This window comes from Arvicola amphibius, chromosome 13 (assembly GCF_903992535.2).
Source record: "Arvicola amphibius chromosome 13, mArvAmp1.2, whole genome shotgun sequence".
NCBI classification, from domain to species: Eukaryota; Metazoa; Chordata; class Mammalia; order Rodentia; family Cricetidae; genus Arvicola; species Arvicola amphibius.
The window spans coordinates 57,979,416-57,995,142 of NC_052059.1; the positions used below are offsets into that span (position 1 = coordinate 57,979,416).

Here is a 15,727-nt window from a genome sequence, read left to right on the forward strand (position 1 = left end):
CTCTCTCTCTCTCTCTCTCTCTCTCTCTTTCTCTCTCTCTCCATCCCTCCCTCTCTTCCTCCCTCCCTCCCTACCTTTTTATCTCTGAATATGTATATGAATTGACATTCACTGAATGCCAATTGTAACTCTAACCCCATAAGGAGAGGGAGAGAAAGAAGTAGGCACTAGTTTCCCTGAATTATTGAATGTACAGTGGACTTGGTTCCTACTTGCTGTCAGCACTGGCATGGCAACTATGTGGGATGCCACATTTGCTTGGCTGACTCCCTCTTCTCCTAGATCACTGGCAGTTGGTGTGCAAACCTCCTAGAAGCTTTGGGTGATGAAACCTGTCACACAGGCTGGAAAGTGGGACTGTGACTTCCCAGCACCCCTTCCTTCCTCTCCATGGGGGATAAAAGTCTGGCAGAGAGAAGTTCAAGCAGCAACTGACTAAACAACGCACGGTTCTGGAAAGATGCAGCCACTCCTGCTCCTGTTGATTTTTATTCTACTCCAGGGAGATGAGGCAGGTGAGTGACCAGCCACACCTCAGAGATCTGATCTCATCCTATATACTAGCACTAGACTTCTGTGGCAGTTTTAACTCTGTATCAGTAAGCAAGTTAATTGAACACACATTTCCTCAGTTTTCTTCTCTATAAAATGTGGATAATATTAATACTGCCTCATAGCGTTGCTATGGCAGTTAAATTGGCTAATGTATGAGAGAGTCTTGTTATTGGCCCCCACATATAGAAAGTACTGTATAAATATTTTCTACATAAATTTATTCAGAAGCCTGTATACCAAAGCCCAGAGACAAGAGCTCAGCTGTAAAAGTCCCATCATCTCTAGTCTAGACTCATATCTAGTCCCATGATACCAGGAGGTGCACTCTGGGACATGGAAGGCTCTCTGGGGAAGATAACAGGGAACAGAGAAAGCTCATACCTTGGGGAAACATCTTTCCTCAATACCCGAGGCCAGGGCCAGACTTGTGTGGAACAAACACCGTTCTCCATTTGGAGAAGGGACGGCACAAAGGACTGAAGGGCATGATCTTCCTTCAAACCAGGAGTAATTTCTGCAGAGCCTTGGAGGTTTCTTCCTGCGCCTGATGTCCACACAGCTCCCCGTATCATGCCTTCAAGGCTTTTTAAAGTCCCCCACCCAGTGCTTTCTGCCTCTCAGGCTTCTTAAAGCTCCCTCTCCACACACAGGCAGTTCTGTCTGCAGGCTCTCAAACACACGTGTAAGTCCCAGGTGCTTCCTTGCAGGAAAGATCATTGGAGGCCGAGAAGCCAGGCCCCACTCCCGCCCCTACATGGCTTTCCTGCTAATCCAGAGTCCAGAAGGGCTGGGTGCTTGCGGAGGGTTTCTGGTGCGAGAAGACTTTGTCATGACGGCGGCCCACTGCTTGGGAAGGTGAGGACCCAGGAGCTTCCCAGTAAGCCAAAGTCCCCAAAATTTCCTCCTTTGAGCCCCCTGAATGTACGCAATTATAATTAAGTGTAGTTATAATAAAAGGTTCTGCCTTTAATTCTAGAGACAAGACGGGAGTGGGAAGAGGGAGGTAAGAAGTCGGTGTTGATTCAGAGAAAAGGAGATGTGATCAAAAGGTATAGGACGAGGAGGAGGCGTTAGAAGGCACAGGCTGGGTGCTAGCTATGAATTCAAGCTATTTCTGTTCAATCTGCTGTACCCAGTTGAGGATTTCTGGGAAACAGCAGGCAGGGGCCAGGCCTAGAGCTTTCCAGGGTCCCCCATTCTCTCCAGCTGCAGTTTTCCTGTCCTTGGTCCATTCGTCTGCCCTGCTGAACGGCTGGATCTCATATCTACCTCTAGTCCAACTTTTCTTTTGCAGTTCCATAAATGTCACCCTGGGAGCTCACAACATCCAGAGGCAAGAAAGGACCCAGCAACACATCCCCGTGCTCAGAGCTATCCCCCATCCTGATTATGATCCACAGAACTTCCGCAACGACATCATGTTGCTTCAGGTACTGCCTGCCAGACCTCTGGCTCTCCAGGCTTGCTGGCTTCCTCTCGGCTCTGTGACTTTTCTGTGTTCAGGGACTGTTGAGAAGGAAGTGGGGGCAGGGTTCCGGGGTGGTGGTGAGGACAGAGAATCCCCGAGTGTGCGTGTGGGATGCCAACTGAGCGGGAATGCCTCCATTCCTCCTGACAGCTGAAAAGAAGAATCCGGAAGAATAGAGCCGTGAGGCCCGTGGCTCTGCCTCAGGACAGAAACCGTCTGCGGCCAGGGGATTTGTGCACAGTGGCTGGTTGGGGCCGAGTGAGCCGGAACATGGGAACAAATGTACTTCAGGAGGTGCAGCTAAGGGTGCAGAGGGACCAAAAGTGCAGCAATCGCTTCAACAACTACAACAGCCAGACTCAGATCTGTGTGGGGAACCCAAGAGAAAGGAAGTCTGCCTTCAGGGTAAGAGTGCAAATGCCCACCAGTATTTCTTGGGACAAAGGACTCAGGGATGACAGGACAGCAAGGCCAGTCTCCATGCCTTAGGGTATTTCCTGTTCAGGAATGACAGGAAGGCCCACAATGTACCTTAATGGGGAAGGTGAAGGGCCCCTGATGGAGAGAGCTGGAGGCAGTAACTTCAACCAGGCCTGAAGTCCAACAGCTAAAAGACCCAGGGACTTGCCTCCCGCAAGCCCATCAAATACCCGTCCCCTACACACAGGCAACCAAGGGTCCCATCCACTGGTGCCAGAATGACAGGGCAGCAAGCTTCATGTCCTTTCCCTCTCTGCTCCACAGGGTGATTCAGGTGGCCCTCTGGTATGTAACAATGTGGCCCAGGGCATAGTCTCCTATGGAGACAGCAATGGCATTCCTCCAGCTGTATTCACCAAGATCCAGAGCTTCATTCCCTGGATAAAGAGAACAATGAGACGCCTTGCACCACGGCATCAGGGACCAGCTCCAGGGGATTTCCATAGCCTTGGTTAATGTCACATGGAGAATGTAAATTCTGTTTATTAAACATCATGTAGTGGTGTCTTAATTTGTTTGAACTCCTATGTCAAAATACCATGTAGTGGTATTCTAAACAATAGAAAATTTAATTTTGCTGTGTTTGAGAGGCTGGGGAGTCCAAAGTCAGGACACCAGCCATTCGGTGTCTGATGAGGGGCTGGGCTGTTCACAAGATCACAGCTGTCTCCTTCCAGTGTCTTCATGCCCTGGAAAGTGCAGGGGATTCTGTGGGGTCTCTTAATAGGGTGACCATTCCCAAAGTTTCACCTCTCATAACCTATCACCTCTCAGTTAACCTCCTTTAAATGGGGATTAAGTTCAATGCATCAATGTTGAAGGAGTATGAACACTCATTCTCCAGTAACATGTGCCTGGATAGAGTGAAATTCCTTCAGAAAAGTTTTCTTTCCAATAACAAATTAAACTCAGCCTGGGATGGAGGTGAGCGTCTTCCCTTCCTTAACTCATAGCCTGCCACTCTCTGACTCCACTTCTCTCCCCAGAACAAGGATCTCTCTCCCTGAAACCCACCTACTCAGTGCTGCACTAAGCAGACAGATAAGCCTGATTAAAGGGCAGAGTTGAAATCTCATTAAAGCCCCTATTTAATATAAGACAAATCCCAAACCCATGAGAGCGATAAACTTTTAATAAGTGGTATTAGGGCAACCAGATAATTGTTTTGATGGGGAAAAGATAATATTGGATCAATTCCTTACATCACACTAAAAAAATAAACCTTAAATGCATACAGATGCTAAAGGTTACACGACACAAGTACTAGACGAGAGGAACAAACATATGTTTACACAAATGCCAATGTTCATAGGAGCACATGTCACAAAAATGAAGGGAGAAGCAAGGCAGTGTCCATCAAAGAGGGCCATTCTTGTCTAAAACCTCACATCACGCCAACAGGCTGTTACAGACCAGTGTTTTCATTTTCAGTGACGAAGACGTGCTCCACAACTTTAGAACTCTGAAGTACATAAAACTGCACACAAAACACCGACTAAAAGAATAATGTTTCTATGGCTGTCTACATTGAATAAAGGATTATGGAGGTCCTTACAGAATCTGAGACCAGACTTTAAACTTCTTAAAGTCATTGCACAGAACCGGCCTTGCCGGTTTTCTCCTACATCAAAATATTATTACATTTGACAGTTGGATATTTGCAATCTGAACTACTTCAGTCCCAGACTCCATATTAAGGAAACCCAGGGGCAACCCTACCTCTTTGCATGTCCACCCCCATTCCTGACAGCACTTCCAAGGCAGTTTCTGAGATCTGACTTCTATTTAGAAAGGTTTCTACAACTCCCTAAGGTCCTGATGCCTAGTTCCCACAGCTGTTGCAGGCTCTGGTCTCACCCTCACTCTCCTTTGCTGTTCTTGTGGTCTTTAGCACACCACCCCAGACACAATGCACATGCACATCTATTTAGTTCTTAAAGCCTCATTTGGGGTCCTGACCCACTCACATAGGTAGGTCTAGGCCATGAAGGAATTTTTCTCTGAAGGGAAATGGGATTGAGGGCCCAGATGCCCAATGTTGTTCTCTTCTCATGACCAAATCCGTGTGCACCATGGAGCAAACAGATCTGAAGGGCCCAAGGGACCAGAAGATCACTCTTTACACCATTGTCTGTTCCCACTGTGTCTCTCACACCTCCCTGGTGATAATGTCAATACCATTTTAATCATATGTTGCAACAGTGGTAATGGCAGAGTATTCCTTTGATGCCAATCTATCTTCTATCTCAGAAAAGAAGATTCTAAGTGGGGTCCTGGGCATCTATCCAAGGTTCAAAACATATGCACTACCCAGTCATTCACCAGTCTCAACATCCATCAGTCCATCCCTCTGTTCATAGCTGTCAGCCTTGCTTCTGAGTCACACCCCTGCCTGCTGAACACCTGTGCTTCTTCTGCCTTTTGTGTAAGAGGGGCTTGTCCACCCTCCTGCAAGACATAAGTGGTTTTGTGAGAAGCAGACAATTTCAAGGGCAGTGTTGGCTCTGGAGATGCAGTGGTGAGCATGACAGATGCTTAATAACCTGGTATTGGGGTGATCCTAGTCTGTACTCACAGATCCTTGGGCATTGTTATCAGAGCTTCTTGGGATAAAGCCTAGGTGAAAAATCAATATAAGGAAATTGGAAAAAGCAGGGGAGGGTTTTTTCAGGGAGAGACAAGAGAAGGGGTTGATACAGAAGAGGGAGGGAGTAGGGAAAATAATACTAAGGATGTTTGGAGAGCCGTAAGGACTGTCTTGGTTAGGATTTCTATTGCTGAAGTGAAACACCATGACCAAAAACAAAGTTGGGGAGGAAAGAGTTTGTTTGGCTTACACTTCCATATTGCTGTTCACCATCGAAGGAAATCAAGACAGGAACTCAAATAAGGCAAGAACCTGAAGCAGGAACTGATGCAGAGACCATGGAGGGGTGCTTGTTACTGGCTTGCATTCCATGGCTTGCTTTCTTATTGAACCCAGGAGCACTAGCCCAAGGATGGCACTACCTACAATGGGTTAGGCCCTCTTCCCATCAATCATTAAGAAAATGCCTTTCTGGGTGTTGTTGTTGCACGCCTTTAATCCCAGCACACAGCATGCAGAGGCAGGTGGATCTCTGTGAGTTCAAGGCCAGCCTGGTCTACAGAGCAAGTTCTAGGAGAGGCTCCAAGGATACACAGAGGAAACTTGTCTCAAAAACACAGAGAAAATGCCTTACAGCCAGACCTTATAGAAGCATTTTCTTAATCAAAGGTCTCTTCAGATAACTCTAGTTTGTGTGGCAAGTTGACATAAGACTAGCTGGCATTAGGATCCATATTATTTTTTACTTAGATAAAATTACATATAATACATGTAAGTGTACATGTATACATTCACACATATAGTTTAAATGAAGTTATATCACTTGAGCTAACAGTGTTTGCCTCAAGAGCCACATACTCTCTAACAAAAAACTCAGTGCCAGGCACGTGAATCTTCCTTTTGAATTATTGATCAGGGATGTCCAAGAGACTCCCAAAACAATGTCGGTTATTTCTGTTGTTCTTAGTCGTCTCCCAGATCTTGAAAGTAACCAAGACGCCATGTGCTTTGGACACAGGACTCAGCGGACTTAAGCTGGCTCTAACTTGAGAGGTGGCTCCTTAAGAACTAGGTGCTCTGCAGGCTGACGAGGGAGGGGAACAGCCATAGTCCTACACAGCTGCCCTACCTTATGAACCACAGCAATGACCATTGTAACAATATATCCCTAAAGGTGAAATAGTGGCACTTATATCCTGGAAGTAACCAATACCTGTTCAACAGGAGGAAAATCATGCTTGGTACTAGAAATCTAACCAACTCCCTGGAGCTAGTGAGGTCATAGATCTTAGAGGAGAACCTATTGCCACTACTTTACTAAACCAGCATAATTCCTGACTGCATTTTAAATACTTATCCTCATACCCACCGGTAAGTATAGCTCTCACCCTTCATTAAACAAGCCTCTTTTTTTCTACAGACAGAGGCCATTACAAAAAGCCACAATTGTTCAAAACACAGAGAACAAAGGATCATGGGGGTACCCAGCCCCAGGAGATACATCTACAATACAACTCCTGAACCTAAGGTTCAGGAAATATCTCAGAAGAGAAGGCAAAAATAATGTAAGAGCAGAGAATCAGGAAATATTCTGTGCAACTGTATCTCCTAGAAATGACAGGGAAGCTTCACTTACCTCAACAATATGGCTGCCTAAACAAGATCTGAACATGTACAAATACCAATAGACAACATGGAAGAGGGAAATCTCAGGGGGCTCCAACCCTAAAGGAAGAAATATAAGTAACTAAGGAATGCTGAGAGCAAGAGAAATAGTTTTCCTCAGGGTTGAGCCTCCGATTGGTTATACAGCACCAAGTGGTCAGCCTTGAAATCCCATGCACATGAGCAACACTAAAAGAACTCAACAGGTTATGTTAATGTATTTAGGCATTTGTGCAATGTAACAATAATTAAAGAAAAGAGGCTTTGGGTTTAGAGGATGGCTCAGTGTGGTTAAGAACACTTACTGCTCTTCCAAAGGACCTGAGTTTGGTTTCTAGCACCCATATCAGGCAATTTACAACTGCCTGTAACTCCTGCTCTAGGTGATCCTAGGCTATCATTCATCCCCCACCACGTGTGACACACATACACATAAAGAAAAGAAAATATTTAACAAAAGAAAGAAGAATAAGCTAAGAGCATGAGAGGAAGCAGGGGAGTACATAAGAGGAGTTGGGGAGAGGGAAAGGAAAGGGGGGGAGTTATGTGATTATATCTTACTTAAAAAATTGAAGTCACTGTAAAGGCAAGAATATTCAATTCTAGTATAAATATCACAACTTTCATTGTAGCACCAATATCCTACGAGTATCATTTCACATGACCATACTGATGGTCTTGTCCCATGGATCAAATTAGGAATTACCCCAGAGGATAAAGGGAAGAAAGAGACTAAAGCCCCACCCCCTACAAGAAATTACATACATCCATTGGTCTTAATGTGAAATACTTCATCCATAAGTGAAATTGTTTCCTGAAATAATATTATCCCTTTTTAAAAAAGGATAATGAAGGACATACAGATATAGTCCCAGTCAAGAGAGTGACCATCATAGATCCCAGCAAGCACACTGCAGAATCTGGGCTGCCTTGTCCACACTGACAAAGTAGGGCTCCTCTACTAGGAAAGTTTGCTTCTGACAACCATTTTCCTTCCAAATTTGTATTTGTGTGGCCCTCCAGGTCCCCTGACATGTCCTGGAGAGGATATTGCACATAAGACCATGTGGTCTCACATCCTGCCTCTGAGCTGGTTATTAGTGCTCCATCTCCAGCAGTGGTAGGGTTTGAGCTGCCTGGTTACCTTCAGGAATCTGTTGCTGAGCCTCTCTACATTTGAACTATTAAAGAGACAGAGAAGAGGGAGAAGACTGTGACTGAGACTAAGGGCATCATCCCTGGTATCGTAGGAGTGAAGCCCAGGAGACACAGCAGGGATGACTTCAACAGTTCAAGGAATATCTCTGTCAAAAATAAAAGTCTAAGAAATGTCTTGACTGTATAAGCAATTCAGCCAAATGAAGAATGATGTTAGTCTAGATTTAGGTGATCTGTCTTCCAGACTGGTTAAAAACATTTTCATTCTTTTATTTCATCACAATTATTTCAACATGTCTTCAAAAATATAAGAGCCTTTGGAACCAAGACTTTCTTCTCGCCTGATAAGTATTATCTTCACCTCTCATCAAAGAAACTTCCCTTTGCAACAGATACCACTACAGGAAGACACATCCAACCAATATGCAGAATTGTGGAGCCCAGTTCAAGTAGATACATCACCAAAACATTCCTGCACCCAAGGCTCAGGGAACATTCCAGAAGAGCCAGAAAGAGTGTAAGAGCACGGGGACCAGGGTGTTAGCTGTGAGATTGTGTCTCCTAGTAACAACAGAAGCTACACCATCAAGTCTCCCCCAACATGACTGCCCAAATGCAATGCAAACAAGGGGACATCAATGAACATGCCAAAACGGATGAGGAAAAGCCCAGGAGACTCAGCCCTAACAAAGGACTACAGGCAACTGAGGAAAGCTGGGAGCCAGAGAGGTGGCCAGTGCCAAATGGTCAGTCCTGAAAACATACGTACTAGCAACATTATACAATCTCGACATTAGTATTTAAAAACATATGTGTATACAAATACATAGATGAACATAAGAACAATTAGTTTTTTTTAAGGCCATGAATTTGAAGGAGAGTAGGGGGTGTGCAGGAGGGCTAGGAGAGAGAAATATTGTAATTAAACTATAATCTAAAATTTTAAATTTCAAAAGCAAATAACCTAGAATACGTTATGACCAGGTATGGCATCTTGTAAAACCATTTCAACAATGAGAAACATACGAGTTTCTCTTGAAGATACTGCTATAACCAGTCGCTACTTTAGAAGGAGTTACATCTGAGCAGAAAACAAAAATAACTCAAGCTGGCCTCCTCTATTCCAGATGTAATCACACTTACGACCACCTTGCCTAAGGGGAAACAGCCCTGAAACTCTTGAGTGTAGGGAACACCAAATGCAGGACCCACACAATGGCAGGGAGTAGAGGCATGGTGGCTCTTTTCTTTAGTTTGCTGTCACTCAGAGTCAAGCAGGAGATAAAGCACCATCCAGTCCCTGTCCAGAGGAGCCACTGTGAAGGCAGATGACTGCTTCTAAGTCTCCTCTCCTCTGCTTGGGAATGTGAAATCAAGCCAACACTTGCACAGCTGTGAACCAGAGAGCAAGCAAAAGTGACTCCGTCAAATCCGTGCTTTTAATATCCAGCAGAAATTGACTAGGGGACGGGCTGGAGAGGTGGCTCAGAGGTTAAGAGCACTGGCTGCTCTTTCCAGAGGTCCTGAGTCCAATTCCCAGCAACCACATGGTAACTGACGACCATCTGTAATGAGATCTGGTGTCTTCTTCTGGCTGACAGGCATACATGCAGACATGTATATATAATAAATAAAAACACTGTGTACGTAATTAATAAAACAATCTTAAAAAACCCACTAGGGAGTCCTGATTATATAAGGCATTTTCTCCATGGATGAGTTGCCTGTCAGCTATTCCCATCACAGACATTTTTATACTGTGGTATAAACTCGAATGAATTCTGTTGCAAGTCTTCTAGCTGCTCTCAGTGGCAGAGTGGTTTTAAGGCCCTGGGCTGTTTGCTGTTTATCTCTCTCCCTGGCTCAGTATTAGAGAACCACCATGCTCCAGAACAAAGATTTTTGAATGATCTTTGAAATAAACACGATTGAGTTACTACAAGGGAAGTCCTCCTCATGCCCAGTGTGCTTCCCACAAGCCTAAACAGCACCTAACAATTTACCAATATATTTTATGTTATGGCATGTGTTTTTTTGCTTGAAATGTGTTTAATATTTAGAGCTGTTTTTATAGAGTCATATTAAATATTTAAGTAGAGGTTTTTTTTTTTTTTAACCCAAATGTTTCTAACCTACACACATAACCTCAACCACTATTAAACCCACCACCAAAGTTAATCCTTTGGTATAATCCATAAACCTACATTGATATACCACTATCAAAGTGCATGGTTTACATCAAGGCATGTTCAAATATCATAACTTTGGGTTGGACAAAGACATATTTCAGTACATGTATTCATCATTACAGTGTCATGGAATTTCAACTACTCTAAAACTCCTGTGTTGTTGGTTGTTCTTTTTTTGTTTTTACTCTTTGCTCTTTTAGGGGTCCACCTAGCTCCCAATTAATCACATGCGGTGACTTTTTCTTTCTTATGAATGCCTGGCCTTATGGTATGAGTAAATTTAATTTTGTGAGAAATAGTTATACTACCCTCAAAGGTAGCATTTAGTATCTGTAATAAATAAGAGCTCCTCTTTTCCCACATTTTTGCCAGCGGTTTGTATTCTGACCATTCTAAGAGTTGTGCAGTGGTTTCTCATTGATCATTTAAATGCCCTTCCCTCTAACGGGAATATGGTGTGGAGTTACTCCTCACCTGCCTATTTCTTTTTGTCTGCGTGTCTGTCCTTTCTGGTCTTTGACTCATTGTTTTGATTGGGGTTTACTGTTTTGTTTTGTTTTTCAAGATAGGGTTTCTGTGTGTAGCCATGGCTGCCCTGGAACTTGCTCTGTAGCCCAGGCTGACCTTAAACGCAGTGATCTGCCTGCTTCTGCCTCTTGAATTCTGGGATTAAAGGAGTGAGCCACCACCACCTGACTGGGTTTACTCATTTGGTATGGCTTTATTTTAAATCTACTTGACAATTGTGTTCTTAATGTTGTTTTATTAGATTCAACTTTCACAAATGTTCTCCCAGGCCTTGCCACGATTTTCATTCTTGTATTAGTGTCTTTCACTGCGTTTTTAATTGAAAGTTGATTATACATATGTTTAGATAGAGTTTCTGTTACTGTGATAAACACCATGACCCAAAGCAAGATGGGGAGGAAAGAGATCATTTCATCTTACAGTTCTTAGGTCACACTCCATCTCTGAAGGAAGCCAGGACAGAAACTCAAAGCTGGAACCTGGAGGCAGGAGCTAATACAGAGGCCATGGAGGAACAATGCTTACTGACTTGATTTGTATGGCTTGCTCAGCCTGCTTTCTTATAGAACTCAGGACTACTAGCCCAGGAATGACACCACCCATAATGAGCTGGGTCCTGCCACATCAGTCACTAAGAAAATGCCCTACAGACTTTGCTACTGGTCAGTTTAAGGAGGTATTTTCTTTTTTTTCTTTTTTAAATATTTATTTATTATGTATACAGTATTCTGTCTGTGTGTATGCCTGAAGGCCAGAAGAGGGCACCAGACCCCATTACAGATGGTTGTGAGCCACCATGTGGTTGCTGGGAATTGAACTCAGGACCTTTGGAAGATCAGGCAATGCTCTTAACCTCTGAGCCATCTCTCCAGCCCCAGGAGGTATTTTCTTAATTTATATTCCCTCTTCTCAGATGACTCTAGCCTATGTCAAGTTGTCATATATTAGCCAGCACATCACACCAACTGTTATTGTTATAAATATAACCTGTTGGGTCTGATTTTGTTGTCTCTGGTTCAAGGACAACCACTCTGAATTGGGCAACCAGTAAGGGGACACTAATTCTCCTTCGCACAGCAGTCAATAGCTGCTTGTGGTTCTTTGTTTAAGGGTCAGGTCTGGCAAGATTTCCCCCTTCCTTGTTAACATGTCCATTGATGTTGCTGTTGCTCTAGTCTTGTTGATGCAGCCATTTCTAGGAGAGACTGTTTCACACTCAACTTTCTGGTACTCTGGCTAGAACAATTTTGCAGCCTCTCTTCCAGGACATTCTCTGAGCCATAGATGCAGGAGCTTTGGCTTAGATGACCCATTGGGGTTAGGTTCCCCACCATTCTTTGACTATATTTTCCAGGTCTATTAATGGGCCTTTAGCTTAGTCCCGTGACCTTGCAGATACCCCATTGTCTCGACTATTGTAATTTGAATTGAAGCTTAGACTGTAATTACCAAATTTTCAGTTAGCTCCTCTTGTTTTACTTGTTATGTTGAAATACTGTGGTGCTCGAAAGTGTAACCTCTTCAACACTTTGTGGCTTGAAGGCATGAAAGAGTTTCTTCAGGAGAAGCTGGACCACAGTGCAAAGGGTCTCGCCATACCAGGCCTAAAACAAATTAAAATATGACCCATTCCCATATCTGGACAAAGCAGTGTCAAGACAAAGAAAGAGAAAGGACCAAAGATGTCAGCATCACAGACCAGCCCCTTTCCCTGATCTACAGGAGTCCTTTTGCACCTCCTTCCTTACCTACCCAAGACCATGTGCTCTGTACCCATTTCTAATGAGGCAATAGTGAGATAAAACTTCATGCTGGCAATTGACAGACTTGAACAGCCAAAACGAACCATAACATGTTCTTAATATTACAGATATCATATATGCAGGCACTATTTCTTTAACCTGACCAAAATAGTCAAATAGTCAAATATAATAACAGAATATATAATAAACAGGTATGCATATTGCTACTTCAATGTAAGTGTTTCAGATAGGAGTTTATTTGGAAGCTTATATTTTATATACTATTGCTTTTATTTTATATGTAAATAAATGCAATTAATAAAAATAATCAGAAACTTTCTGTGACATTAAGTAATTAATTGTGGAACAAATTGAATTATTGACCTGTGAAAAAATATAATTTTGAGTTGTTTCCAAAATGATACAGCAAATCATTTTCTTTCTCAGTTTTATTATATTAACATACAAAATATATATGATGTTTTCTTCAAAATATAAATATACAAAGATTATGAACCTCACATATATTCTGTTAAAATATAATGCCATATTTCTTTGATTTCAGAAGACTAAAATAATGTCATCTGCTTTTTACATTTTACAATAATACTTGGACTAATTGCTAGCCTCTTTAGAATACCTGTCTCTCCTTTTAGATGCCAATAAAATGGATTCCATTCAATCTTCACAGTCATTTTTACCACAGACACTGTTTCCTGGTGTATCCTCACAACAAAAGGCTTTGAGCACTATTGGCATATAAAAAAAAGTTCCACAATAGCCCAGAATGGAGTTTAACAAAGGTTTATTTATTTGAGGATAAACTCACAGAAAAAGTAGTGATCTGCAGCCCCCAGCATGTGCTGGGACCTGGAACTGAATCAAGTAGCCAAGAAGCCTGCTCACGGTTTTCATCTGTATTCATAGTACATGAGACTATGCCCAAAGTGGGCCAGTATCTTAAAGGCTATTGGCTGGAGGAGTTCCCACAGCAGAGTGTGTGGTACTGAGAATTCTACTAGAAAGCAGCACCAGCAGACTGCATGATTCCCAGCTCTCCAGTACTTTCCATTACATGGAACCCGCAGGATTGTCCTGCAAGACCAGCTGTTTGTCACTCATATTCCATCACATTCAAGGGCATTCAAATTGTGGAGCTGCCTATAAAGGGTAGAGGGGAACTAAGGAATCAGTATACCCATAGCATTTAATCAGAGTGGACCATGTGTATTAGATGTTTGCTATGGCTCCTATTTTATTTAATGAAAATATTCATGGCTAACAAAAGAAAAATGTTAAAAGGCACCAATAGACACAACTGACCTCCATGAAAATGGAGGACTCAGAAAGGAAGTGACCACACACCATCTTGTTAATTCAGGAACACAGTTGATTCCTGGTCTGTACTCTTAGCAGATACAACTCCTATTAAGTATTTTTCATGATTCTTCCTCTTCTCTAATATGTATCTGGGGAGGATGTCTCATGTGAAACCAACTGACCTATTCCTTCTCTTTCCACTGACTTGAACACTACCTCCTTGGTGTTGGAGGAGGAATGGTGGGCTGCATCCCACTGCCCAGCTAGCTTAGCCCCCGAAATAACCACACAAAAATTGTATTAATTAAAATCACTGCCTGGCCCATTATTTCTAGCCTCTTATTGGCTAATTCTCACATATTAGTTTAACTCATCTCCATTAATGTGTATTGCCACTTGACTGTAGCTTACTGGCATGAATGTAACCAGCATCCGTCTCGGGTAGGAGAACCATGGCATCTGCCACACTGCCCTTCTTCCTCCCAGCATTCTGTTATGTCTACTCTGCCTATCTAAGTTCTGCCCTATCAAAAGGCCAAGTCAGTTTCTTTATTCAACCAATGAAAACAACACAATAACAGAAGAACCTCCAATTATATTACCCTGGGAATTGCGGATATCCCTACAGCCCAGTAAAACAGCAGTGTTACATAAACTATTTCTACAAGATTCCTGTGTTTGTGTAATTGAATGAATATCTAGGTGTGTTATTTGTTACCTATGGACTGAAGAATTCCTCCAAAAGAGTCTCAGCATCAAATCAAATAGAGACCATGAAGTTCTTATTTCTTATTGATTTTTATTGAGCTCTACATTTTTCTCTGCTCCCCACCCTGCCTCTCCCCTCCTCTTCCCTCCCCTTTCAACCCTTCCCCAAGGTTCCCATGCTCCCAATTTGCTCAGGAGATCTAATCTACATGGGAAGAAGAAAAAGACAAGACCATGAGTTTTTATAGCACACCTTGCTCTAAAGAGCATCAGTTCACATAGACTCCTTGGCCCTCTTCTGTCCTGTCTCTGGAACTGCAAGGAGGAAGTCCCAGTAGGCAAACTGAGAGTGCTTACTGTAGGACAGAGGTCAGAGTCAGCATCCTTTGAGTACCACTCTGTCTTCCTCTCCAGTTCTCCATCTGCCATCTTCTTGTGCTTGGAAGTCCATTCATGTCCCAGGATCCTCTCCTGTGGGAACTCACCTTAAGATGGGACCTCCTATCACAAACTCAAGGAACCAGTGAGGAAGGATCCAATCCTGAGACACAGTGAACATCTCAGCAGACATTAAAGCCCTTGAGTGTGGTTCCTGGAAACAACACAACAATAACCTCAACTGCATGTAGCACTTTACTTGAAGTAGGGGCTTCTATTGAAAAGAGATAGAAGAAACACTCAAGCAGGACAAGAGCATCATCTTAACTGGGGATGTGTATTCCTTGGAAACAGGAACAGAGGCCTGGGCAAGACTTCAGGCTTTTCTCAGCTGAGTCTGATGTCACTCATTTCCAACTACAAAAAAGTGATTCTCGTGAGTTTCTTCCAAAACATCCAAAGTTGTGGTTACCTACACCCTGAAGTCTGCCTTAAAAACTCAGGAAACATGAGAGCAAACTCCCTCCTGGAAAATTCATCCTACTGGTCCAAATCAGAAAGAGAGGTTCAGATAGGCTTTGTGTCATCACCTCATCCCCTCCCCAGCTCTCAGTCTAGTTTTTACATTTCCCCATTTTCGAGGCCTCAACGTAGTCCTGACCTATCTAATAGCATCTGGTTATTAGATGAAGAATTTGATCCTGGCCCTTTCTCATTACCTTTCTGAACTCTCACTCACATACATGCAGGTATTCCATGCAAATGTGGGCCCCATTTGTTTCCCTTCTTTCAACTCACAAAGTCCTCAGACAACTACACTTTCATCAGTGAAATCCTCACAGCAGCAAACAAACTTCATTCCACAGATAGCGCTCAATCTTCTGCACATATTCCCCATCCCCTGGTCAGAACCGCAGTCACCTCTGAGAAAGGTCACAGGGTCACTAGG

General features: G+C 43.1%; 1 protein-coding gene across 1 annotated transcript; it reads left to right on the plus strand.

Annotated features, from left to right (window-relative positions):
- The first annotated feature begins 460 nt into the window (after positions 1-460).
- Positions 461-2,959, plus strand: LOC119799825 (cathepsin G-like). Its single transcript, XM_038309693.1, has 5 exons — positions 461-515; positions 1,263-1,410; positions 1,850-1,985; positions 2,174-2,428; positions 2,768-2,959. Exons 1-5 carry the CDS (start codon positions 461-463, stop codon positions 2,957-2,959), a joined length of 786 nt encoding a protein of 261 aa, XP_038165621.1.
- Positions 2,960-15,727: the final 12,768 nt, after the last annotated feature.

What these genes read in the sequence shown, in the direction of transcription:
- LOC119799825 (XM_038309693.1), top strand. Translation starts at nt 461, where the DNA reads ATGCAGCCACTCCTGCTCCTGTTGATTTTTATTCTACTCCAGGGAGAT. An exon ending in ACTCCAGGGAGATGAGGCAG is followed by an intron (nt 516 to 1,262) that starts GTGAGTGACCAG and finishes GCTTCCTTGCAG; the next exon opens with GAAAGATCATTGGAGGCCGA. An exon ending in AAAGGAAGTCTGCCTTCAGG is followed by an intron (nt 2,429 to 2,767) that starts GTAAGAGTGCAA and finishes TCTGCTCCACAG; the next exon opens with GGTGATTCAGGTGGCCCTCT.